The sequence below is a fragment of the Microtus ochrogaster genome, chromosome 7, assembly GCF_000317375.1.
Source record: "Microtus ochrogaster isolate Prairie Vole_2 chromosome 7, MicOch1.0, whole genome shotgun sequence".
Taxonomy (NCBI): domain Eukaryota; kingdom Metazoa; phylum Chordata; class Mammalia; order Rodentia; family Cricetidae; genus Microtus; species Microtus ochrogaster.
Window position 1 is genome coordinate 29,787,225 of NC_022014.1, and position 11,777 is coordinate 29,799,001.

An 11,777-nucleotide genomic window follows, 5' to 3' on the forward strand; every position below is an offset into this window, starting at 1 on the left:
ACATTTTTTTGTAAAATTAAAAAAAAAAAAAAAAAGAGGGAGCAGGAAATACAGATGGCTGTGGACCGTGAGGGTGCCAGGAATCACATCCAGGTCCTCTGAAAGAGCACACAGTGCTCTTAATCACTGAGCTATCTCCCCCCCCCCCATCTTTTGAGAAAGGGACTCTCAATGTAACCCGGACTGACCTGGAACTCACTATGTAAACTACACAGTCTTCCCGCTTCAGTGTACCGAATGCCGGGAGTAGAGAGGTGAGCTGCGATCAGCTCAGAGTCTTCCTCGTGATTTTCTTGACATTCAAAACCCCACCGCTCCTTTGTTTCATCTGTTACTGTCAAAACGCCTTTTTCCCCACGGAAGTACCGTCCTCCTCCCAGTTTCACCACCTTCCATTCCCTCCTTCCTCCAGAGTGGATAATTACCTGTGTCTGAGCAGGCGGGACGCCTTTGCCGGGTAGAGGACAGGGATAGGAGAGAGAGGGCCAGGACTGGTGGTCAAAGGAAAGACTGGCACAGGTGCACCCCACAGCTCCAAGTGCCCTTCCCCCACCAAGTTCTTCTTGGCAGGAGGGAGGTAACTCCAACTGGGGAACAGGAAGAGGTGGCCCAACCAAGAAAGGTCTAGATCTATAAGCTAGAGAAGATCAAAGTCACAGGTTAGTCAGGACCTTAGCACCTCCTCTACCACTACTGCTCATCCTGCTGCTGCCCCCCCCCCCCCCCTCTCCTGGCTGCTGGCCCCCCTTCCGCTCTCCTGGCTGCTGGCCCCCCTTCCGCTCTCCTGGATGCTGGCCCCCCTTCTGCTCTCCTGGATGCTGGTCCCCCTTCTGTTCTCCTGGATGCTGGTCCCCCTCCAGCTCACCTCACAGCCCAAGAGTCCGGTGTTATCTCTCACGTACAGGCCTCCACTCCTGCACTCTTGCTCCAAATCCCCAGATAGGTCTATTAGTGTCCCTAAGAGTAATAACTGTTGCCGGGGCAAGACTCTGCCCCCTGACCCAGCTCCTTGGGACCAAGTCTGGTAAGCATTAGTGCTCCAGGACAAGTGACTGCAGCACGGGAGAGACTGCTGGGTCTTGAGATTCTGTACCGAAACAAAGCTGGAAAGGAAAGAAAACAGTTCTGCAAATCAGTTACATCTAAAATACTCTCATCCTTGACCAACACCTAATAGCCGGAAGTAGGGCTGGGAGAGAGCATGGACCAGGAGATATTTGACTAGAGAAGAGCCTATAAGAGTAAAGGTGGGGCTTAGGCCTAAAGGTTGGGCAAAGCCCCTAAGAGAAATGGGAAGAAAGCCTGTGATAAACAGTTCTATAACAAGGGCTCAAGGGACGTGAAGCAGACTGCGGAACAGCCTGAGGAGTAAGTGTGCGTCCATAAAGAGTGGCTGAAGCAGTGGCAGCGGCTCAGCAGTTAAGAGCGCTGTCTACAGCCAGGCAGTGGGGCGCACACCTTTAATCCCAGCATTCAGGGGGCAGAGACAGGGATCTTTGAGTTCCAGGCCAACCTGGTCTACAGAGTGAGTTCCAGGACAGCCAGGGCTACACAGAGAAACCCAAACCCTGTCTCAAAAAGCAAAACAAAACAAACAAGAAAGCACTGTTCGTTCTTCCAGAGGACCTAGTTTCAACTCCCAGTATTCACACAGTGGCTCACAACTGTGTGTAACTCCAGGGCATCTGATTTCCTCTTCTGGTCTCCATGGTTACCAAGCATGCATGTGGTGCACCGACATACATGAAGGCAAAATACCCATACGCGCAAAATAAATTTAATTGAAAAGAGAAGCGAATGTAAAAGGATCTAGAGGTAGGCTGTTATGTGAATAAGCAGGCCCGCATCCGCTGAGAACAGTGCACAAACAGACGTTGAGACTGCCATCAGCATCTCCCTTCAGCTTGGTGGTTTCTAAAGGGAGAATCAGATCAAAATAGACTTGGGAGACCTCATAAACCTTTTCCTTTACACCTTACAGAAAAGAGCGAAGCAAACATGACAAAATGCAGGAGCCTTTTAAGGTGGGCTGGTTTTAGGTACATAGCCAGCTGGGTACTGATGTACACCTCACATCAGCTAAATCGCCTTCTTCCTCTCCTCTCTATAAACACGGCCCAAGCCAAGTTGGAATGAAGAGGAAAATTCCGCAGATGAGGGCATGTTTAGATTACCTTCTTTTCCACACATTCCCACTTCCTTCTCAACACTAAACTCAACCACCCACCCAGCCCCAGCTCACCCTACCTGTAGCTCAGGGGCAGTGTAAAATCCCGATTCTCCCTCTGGGACAGCCACGTCTTCTTTACACAATCAATTACTGACAGAGTCAACTGCTTGTTAGGCTCCTGGCCAGCCGGGAAAAGGGTCGCTTGGATGAAGGTCTGGGCAGACTCAAGCCAGGCTTGCTCCTAAGGAAAGTGAATCTAGTCAAAACATCTTCACAACCATCCTGCCCACCAACAGAGTTTTGGAGAATAAAGACATAGAATAGCAGTGTACACCAGCACTTGAGAGGCTGAAACAGGAGGATCTCTGTGAGTTCAAGGTCATCCTGGTTTATGGAGAGAGTTCCAGGACGACCAGGTAGTTACACAGAGAAATTCAGCCTCAAATAAACAAACAAATAAATCCAGATTATCAAAAGTTGAATGTTTAGAACCTGGAGAAGTTTTAAAAGTTAGTCCAAGACTGAAGGTGGAATTCTGTGAAGAGTTCTTGTTAAAGTCCAGACAACCGGGTCAAGCAGGTGGTCACTTAGCTTTCATTTCGCCTCCTCTAACAAATATGTACTGATCCTTAATATGTTCACTTGAAATACGGATTCCTAGGGGCTGGCTAGAGAGATGGTTAAGTCTTCCAGAGAACCAAGTTCAATTCCCAGAACCCACATGGCAGCTCACAACTGTCTGTAATCAAGATTCAGGAGCCCTCTGTGGACACTGTACACACATGGTACACAGATGCACATGGTACACAGACGTACTTACAGGCAAAATAAGCAAACAAAAACAGAAAAAGAGTTGAGCGGTAGTGGTGCAGGCATTTAATCCCAGCACTCCCAAGAGGCAGAGGCAGGCCTTAAATTCTGTGAGTTCAAGGCCAGCCTAGTCTAGCAAGTTAGTTCCAGGACGGGCTCCAAAGCAACACAGATAAAATGTCTCGAAACCCACACTCCTCAAAACAAAACAAAACCAAAAAAAAAAAAAAAAAAAAACCAGAAAGAAAGGAAGAAGGAAAGATTTCTTTGTGACCCTTCCTTTGGCCATCCAGGTCAACTGCCACTCTGACCATGGAGCTTCCATATGTACATGGACCTTGTACACATGTCTATTACATAGCACAGGCCCCATGTTTAGGGTTATCTCATCTTATATGGAGTCTGGTTCTAAGTCAGTAAGCTAAAAAGTCAAAACGACAAAAATTGTTTCCAAAAATCCATAGCTTAAATCCCAGCACTAAGGAGGTAGAGGTAGACAGATCTCTGTATTCAAGGACAGCCTGTTCTACAGAGCGAGTTCCAGGACAATCAAGGTTACACAGAGAAACCCTTTCTCAGGAAAAACAAAAACGAAAAAACCTTTACTTAAATATAAAGTTAAAAAAAAAAAAGGGTTGATGCTCATATGATCTCAGAGTCTATGGTAACATGTACAAGACCTGCAGGATTTCAAGTCAGACAAAACTCCAGCAAGGAAAAGGGGAAGTGGACAAAGAAACCCCACACCTAACCAAGCAGCTATTTGCAACTGATACCTGTTAGGAGAGGGAAATGTTTTCTCCAGTGGAGTGGCACTGGGCAGATTAAGCACAGACCCCGGCAGGCTCTGCGCTGAGCTGGCTGCCCAGCACAAAACACTGTGCTTTCTGTTTGTTTCATCTTTTATTTATTTTAGTTTGAATTTGTGTCTTTACATTTTTCCAGGAAAGAGTGACAATATGAAGTTGAATGGGTAGTATCTAGGAGCTGACAGAGGGAAAAAGAATAAGATAAAAATATATTGCATGAAAAAAAATCTAAGTCTAGAAAAAAAAACCCATATTACTGCTCTTAATATGTGAATATGGTATGTCTAATAGAAAATAAAGACGCCTTTAATCCCAGCACTGGGGAGGCAGAGGCAGGTGGATCTCTGTAAATTCAAGGCCAGCCTGGTTTATATAGCAAGTTCTAGGACAGCCCTTGGGCTGTTACAGGGTTCATAAAGGACATATGCAAAGGGTAATTTATTTACTTATATCAAATATATATATTTATTTTGCATGTATGGATGTTTTACCTACATGCATGCCTGGTGTCTATCCTATCTCCCGGAACTGGAGTTAAGGATGGGTGTGAAACAGTAGGTGCCGGGAACTGAAGCTGTGTCCTCTGGAAGAACAGCTAGTACTTTTAACCACTGAGCCATCTCTACAGTCCCTATTTATTTTTAATTAATTTATTTATTTAGACACAAGGTCTTGCTATGTAACCCTGATTGACCTATAACCCAATTGATAGACCAAACTGGTGTTGAACACACAAAGATCTCCTGCCTCTGCTTCCTAAGTGCTGGGATTACAGGCATACACTTATTACCATCATGCTTGTATTAGGAACATGTGTGTATGTGTGTGTGTTGTTTTTCAAGACAGGGTTTCTGTGTAGCCCTGGAACTTGATCTGTAAACCAGAATAACCTCAAACTCAGAGAGCTGCCTCCTAAGTGCTGGAATTAAAGGTGTGCACCACTGCCCTGCAGGAGTATACTTTTTAATTACTCTACTTTTTCCATCAAGCACAGGTATCTGACTCCCTATAAACTAAATATACACAAGCTGTAACCCACTCGAGTTGACGCTGTCCTGTGTGTTCAGCCAGCGCTACCGTCACAGCTCCATCTCTGGTCCTCCGCATTCAATGCACTCAGCATCCCACACTTGGTACATCTTAGCGCCTTGGAGAACCACTGTCAACATTCTAAATGACTTAGGCATCCTTGTGGACAGTCCTCCTGCTTTGCCTTCATTCTCAGAGGCTTAGACAGTGAACTAATCCATTATTCAGATAAACCTCATCAACATCTTCAAAGCCCACCAGTACAGCATTTTCAGGTTTGGTTACTAGTTCTCTGATGTTGATGTCTCAAAGTGAAAATCAAGTTTGGTTTTATTTATTTATATACTTATTTTTATTGTTTTTTTAAATGTATTTTTATGTGCATTGGTGGTTTGCCTGCATGCATGTCTGCGTGAGGGTGTCAGATCTTAGAGTTACAAACAGTTGTTAGCTGCCATGTGGGTGTTGGGAATTGAACTCGGATCCTCTGGAAGAGAAGTCAGTGCTCTTAACCACCTAGCCATCTTGGTAGCCTTATTATTTATTTATTTGAGGCAGGGTTTCCTCTGTGTAACAGCCTTGACTGTCCTCAAACTGACAGAAATCCCCCTGCCTCTGCCGGGGTTAAAAGCATGTGCCACTACTACCTGGCTAAACTTGGAAAAAAAAATAAAGAAAATGGGGCCAGTATGGTGACACTCCCCTTTAATTCCAGCACTCGGGAGGTAGAGGCAGGTGGATCTCTGTCAGTTTGAGGCCAGCCTGGTCTATAGAGTGAGTTGTAAGACTAAGTAGAGAGACTCTGCCCCCTCAACCCTGAAACCTCCATCCAAAAAAAGGCAAAGGCATCAGTTTCTTGACCTGGGTCTCCAAGAACAGGACTCTGATGATAAGGAGCTTCCTGCAGAGCTAACCGGAAGGCTGGAAGAGGACTTTTGGAGCTCATTTCATAACAAAATGATAACAATGAATGAATCAGTGAGGTGGCTTCGCAGGAAAGACAGGTGGAGTGCAAACCTGATCACCAGAGCTGGAGCTGGAAACCCGCATGAAGGTGAGTGAGAGGAACGACTCCACACAATCACCCTCTGAACTGTTGGCCTTATGCCCCCCCCACACACACACAGAGGGGCATGCGGTTCAGTGGTGGAGCACTTCAACAGCATGCATGAGGTCCTGTGGGCTGAGGGGGGGTGGTGCAACTCCAAACAAGCTGGTATGTGTGTGTCCATAATCCCATAATCAATCCTTAGACACCTGAGCAAGGACAGCAAATTCAAGGCCACCTGGCCTACGTAGTGAGTTTAGAGGCCAGCCTTTGTTACATAAGGAAGACTTTGTTTTGTTCTGTTGTTTATTCAAGGGAAACCAAAGGCATTTATTGAATCCAATGAAGCACAGGCCTGTATATTTCGAATGAGCTGAGATTCATTTTGTATAATATAAACTTAACACTATATACTTTGCCCTCAAAGACTTCAGTTGCCTGCCTTTTTGTTGTTTTTGAAACAGTCTCATTATGGAGCCCTGCTGCCCTGGAACTTCCTGTGTAGACCAGGCCTGTCCCAACTTAGGACTAAAGGCTGCACCAGTACACCTGGCTGGACTGCCTGCCTTGAACAGCCTTTGAAAGGTGACTCGCTCTCAGATCTCTACTTTAGCTTGAGTGCTCTATCCTGAGACCTGGTCTATCCTGAGATGGTCTGCCCACCACAGTCTGCTAACACGCACGCCCTCTTCATAGCCTCTCCAACACCTAAGCTATATGCAGAACTGAGCAGATAGCTAGCAGTTCTAGCTTGAATCCTTGGCCACTCCCTAACCCATTCCTCATCTTTCACAGTAATCAGTTCCTGAGATTCTACCACCTCGCTCTTTGTTTGCTGAGACAGGGTTTCTTTACAGGGCCCTGGCTGTCAAGGAACTCCCTACACAGACTGACCTTGAACTCAGAGATTGCCCAGCCAATGAGGACTGGGATTAAAGGCGTGCACTGTCACGCCTGGCTCTCTTGTACTTCTTCACCTCTGGTACCCCATCACTGCTACCATGGATGAAGCCACCACCGCCTCTGCATTTCAACCACTCTACAAGCACAACCCTCCAAACTCCGACTTCAGTAAAGTAAAATCCAAATCTCATCCATTACTCCTCTGTCCAAACAAACAAACAAACAAACCAAAAGGCCCACAAGTCTGCGCAACACAGTGGAGGCTGAGCCTTATCCAGGCTACCCTACTGAATCACACCGCAAGCACCAGGGGTACACGGTGCTGACATGACTGTCCTTAAACTCCCACCAACTGCAGGGACACTAGCCCACTTGAGCTTGTGGCTCCGGCAGGCCTTCCCTTCTCCCTCAGCCCCTTGGCCTAGGTAAAAACCGTTCCTGAAGCTAGCTGCCAAGGTCAATTCCCTTATTTGGCCACTTCCTCCTCCTGAGGCTGATTACCAAGGTCCAGCTATTGCAGTATTGAAATCCAGTAATCAGAAGCCCCTTTGGCTCACCCAATGAACATGTCCAGTTAAAATTAAACATCTCATTCTAACACAGGGTTTTTCATTTTACCTTTATAAACCACCATTTGCCTAAGGGCCATGTCTGTCTCCTCTCTATCCAGAGGCAGTCCTTTGTCCCATGCTCTCTTTCGCTTGTCCCCTTCCCCTTGTCCCTCATCCTCTACCTCCTTTACCACCTTATCCTAGCCCATTCTAACACAGACTTCTCCTCTTAAAAATTACACCTGAGGGCCGGGCGGTGGTGGCGAACGCCTTTAATCCCAGCACTCGGGAGGCAGAGGCAGGCGAATCTCTGTGAGTTCGAGACCAACCTGGTCTACAAGAGCTAGTTCCAGGACAGGCTCCAAAACCACAGAGAAACCCTGTCTCGAAAAACAAAAAAAAACAAAAAAAACAAAAAAAAAAATTAAAAATTACACCTGAGGGATGGAAAGATGGCTCAGCGGTTGGGGACCCGGGTTCAAATCCCAGCACCCACATGACAGCTAACCACTGTCTCTAACTCCAAGATCTGACACTCTCACACTGACTTACTTGCAGACAAAACACCAATGCACATAAAATAAAAGCTTTAAAAAAAAATTACACCTGGAAGGTCATTTAGATGTTTTTCCACCTGAGTCAGAAAGCAGCCACTTTAACTTTTCTTTCCCACTTAGTAAAGGATCTCTCTCGGCGAAAACAGATGTTTGGGTGGGGCTTGTGCCTAATCCGGGGTCCAGGAGGGAGCTCCTGCTGTGCAGGGGTCTCCTTCACCAACAACGACCAAGAAAGTGCCTGCTCAACATGACAAGACAGTTCGCTATTCCTTCTGACCCCTCCACCTCCACCCAGTGGAATTTAGTTTTTCAAAAGACATCTGCTCTAACTCTTGCTTATCAACTTGGATCTGCCGCCTAGTAACGGTGCTCGTCCGATGCTTTCCCACTTAGCTACTCCTGCATGAACCCCAGGAGCAGGATGTTTCTCCTTTCCCATTCAGATACTTCAGGGGGCTCCTGCAGCCACACAAAGCCCCACAACCTGCTGCTAGTTTCCCACAGAGCGTAAACCTTCGAGAGTGGATGAGCGGAGAAGTGTTCCGAGCTCAGACGGCGATGGAACAAACCGCCTGAAAAGCTCCTGCATCCCGGGCCGCGGCCACAAACAGTAGGCGGAAGGAGTACAGGAAAAAAGGAAATCCGGAACAAGATGGAAAAGCAAAACGGAAAACCCACGAGAAACACACAAACAGCACTCACGGAGACAGATGCCTGAGCTCCGCAAACAGCCATGATGAACCCCTACCCCGCAGAACGCGGGAAGGCTGAGAGCGAGGGCTCACGGGAGGGAGCTTGTGACGTCATGAGGCAGCTCTGGCTCCTCCCCCAGCATTCACCTGCAATGGGACCCGCCCCACCTCTTTGCCTGAAATTCACCTCAAGAAGCACTCTGGCCTCAAATCTGGCGACCCTCCCTCTTCTGCCACCTAACAGCGGGAATTACAGATGTGCGTCACCAGACCTGGCCAGCTGCTTCCCTTCTATAGTGATGGAGCGTCAGGCTTCTCCTAAAGTTTGATGAGCATTGGAGCGGGAGAGCACTAGACCGCACAATCCTCTTGGGTCATAACATCTTGCAGTCTCCCTAATTTTACCAAGTAGAGAAGTGTGCATCTTAAAAGTAGCCACAGCGCAAGCCTTTAATTCCAGCACTCGAGAGGCTTAAGCAGGTGGATCTCTGAGTTTGAGGTCAGTTTGGTCTTCAGGGAGAGCTCCAGGACAGATAAGGCTGTTACACAGAGAAACACTATCTCTAAAAAGAACCAAAGCAAGCAAAAAGTAGCCACAGGCTGGACCAGGGGCGCAAGCTTTTAATCCCAGCACTCCTGGTGCAGAGGCGGGGGAATCACTTAAGTTTCAGCCAAGGCTGCTCTACATAGTGAGCTCCAAGCCAATCAGCTATGAAGTGGGGAGGGGGGGGATGATGAAAAAAAAGAAGATATGGGGGGTGCCCCCAGTCACATATGTGCTGTGGACTTCACTCCCTGACGTATCCAGCTCTTTCCTTTACTTACCTGTCATTCTAATGCCTAGAACTGTGCTTATTGCTAACGAACTTGGTGGAAAATGTGTAGCTCAATTAATGAAAACTTTTGCTTTTCCTAATTCAATCAGTCAGTTCTGGTGGAGTAAAACAGAATTCATCTATGTGCCAGGCACTGTTTTAGGCTCTGGGTGTATGCACTGAAGAAAACAAAATCCCGCATTGTTCTAAGGGAAGGAGATTGACGGTGGAAAATGAGCAAAATATACTGAATGTTAGTATTATGGAGAGGGGGGGGAAAGGCAAAGCCAGCGAATGTCTGACCGGTTCCAGGAGACCCAAAGCCTCCAAGGGCACTTGCACATGTGTTGTACATGTATGCAGGCAAAACACTCAAACACACAAAAAGGGAGGAAGAAAATGAAAACCCAGGTGTGGTGATGTCTGTAAACACAGCATTCAGAAGGCAAAGGCAGGGGGAGCTTCGTGTCATCATGAGTTTAAAGCCAGTCTGGCCAACATTCAAAAGAAAAAAAGCAATATATTAAACCATCAAACTACTGTATCTTTTCATTCAGCTTCACTTTTGGCACAAACGGTTCTTTAATTGATGAAATACACACTGTGGAGACGAGAGGGAAATTAGGGCAAAAGTCCCAGGCCAAATGGCTCTAAGTCCTAACTAAAAAGATTTTGTAGAAAGAAGGTAGTCTCTATGGTCTAAGGAGTACTTTTGTTATTTTTCTTTTAAGATATTTCTCAAACAGGCCTGTTGTTCCTGAAGTTCAAAGTAACTAAAGGGAAGAAAGACCCAAGAGTTTCATAAGGAAGAAAAAAAAGGAAATAATAAACAAAATCCAGTATCCAGTTTAAAACAAAATGGAAAGGCCAGCCTGGTCTACAGAGCTAATTCCAGGGGGCTGTTACAAAACAAAGCAAAACAAACAAACAAACAATGGAGCTGCGGTGCTCAATGATTAGCATTGCCTTCAATAAAGCCCTTCAGCAGTCCTCGAATTTTGCTGTGTGGCCACAGGTGACCTGAAACTCTCATCCTTCTGCCTCTGCTTCCAGAGGACTGAGATTACCGGCGCCTGTCACTGCAACACCCTAACAAGTTCCCTTCCTTTCTTTTCTTTTTTTTTTTTTCTTTTCTTTTTCCAAGACAGGGTTTCTCTGTTTATCTCTGGCTGTCCTGGAACTCATGCTGTAGACTAGGCTGGCTTCAGACTCACAGAGATCCACCTGCCTCTGCTTCCAAAGTGCTGGGATATATATGAAATAGCTTTTTAGAGCCAGTGTAGTGGTATGCACCTGTAGTTTCAGCCCCTTAGGGGGCTGAAGCAGAAGGCTGGGCCAAGTAGTTCAAGGACAACTTGGGCGAAACCTCTGTCCCAGAAGAACAGCTAAGTGGGCTGGTGATCAGCACTTGGAAGGTGGAGACTGGAGGATCAGAATTCATGGTCAGCCTGGATCAAACAAAAACAAAACCCACAGAAACATTGAGTGTAAACTGAATGTTTCTTCCCAATTATTTCCCATATTATGTCAGAGATACTTATTTTTTTCTCTTTTCTACAAAACAACAAGAACCCCCACACACACCCAGCCTCCTCATTAGAACACCTACCCATCTTACTCATTCTCTTTGTTTCCAGCATTTCCCAGTCTCTGGCAGAACCCCTCCATCTATCCTGTCTGTGACAATGTGTCCTATAGCCTGGGATTCACCTTTGATGGTTCATAGAAAAGTTGGATTTAGGCTACAGCAATCCTTGAAGAAGTATTACTGGATCTTCTCCCACCATCCCATTCATGTGACTTAAATGTTGGGGGGGGTGGTCAGAGGAGCAGGGGAAAGACAAGACTCCATGCTGCTGTCCCCAGTAGCAGGAATGGTTCCTTTACCTTCTAGGGGACACGCATGAGGGGTTCCTTTACCTTTTAGGGACGTCCACTCAGATAAGAGGGGAATCCTTTATCTCAGAGAAGAATCTCAGGGTGACCCAATAATGAAACAGAGTTAGTCTTACTGTTGGTTTCTTTTTCTTTTTCTTTTTTTCGAGACAGGGTTTCTCTGTGGCTTTGGAGCCTGTCCTGGAACTAGCTCTTGTAGACCAGGCTGGTCTCGAACTCACAGAGATCTGCCTGCCTCTGCCTCCCGAGTGCTGGGATTAAAGTCGTGCGCTACCACCGCCCTGCTAGTGTTGGTTTCTTTTTGTCTCTCTTTTTTTCTTCAAGACAGGGTTTCTCTGTTCATCTCTGGCTGTCCTGGAACTAGCTCTGTAGATCAGGTTGGCCTCGAACTCACAGAGATCTACCCGCCTCTGCCTCCCTAGCACTGGGATCAAAGACTTGTGCCACCACTGCCTGGCTCTTTTTTTTTTTTTTTAAGATTTTCTTTTGGTCTTGGA

At 46.5% G+C, this 11,777-nt stretch overlaps 1 protein-coding gene across 1 annotated transcript; it reads right to left on the minus strand.

Annotated features, from left to right (window-relative positions):
* Positions 1–421: 421 nt before the first annotated feature.
* LOC113456293 (CST complex subunit CTC1-like) lies at positions 422–8,655 on the minus strand. Its single transcript, XM_026780063.1, has 4 exons — positions 8,580–8,655; positions 2,248–2,411; positions 866–1,103; positions 422–637 (listed from the first exon to the last, which is right to left on the minus strand). The coding sequence occupies exons 1-4, from the start codon at positions 8,610–8,612 to the stop codon at positions 422–424; spliced, it is 651 nt and encodes a 216-aa protein (XP_026635864.1). The 5' UTR covers positions 8,613–8,655.
* Positions 8,656–11,777: the final 3,122 nt, after the last annotated feature.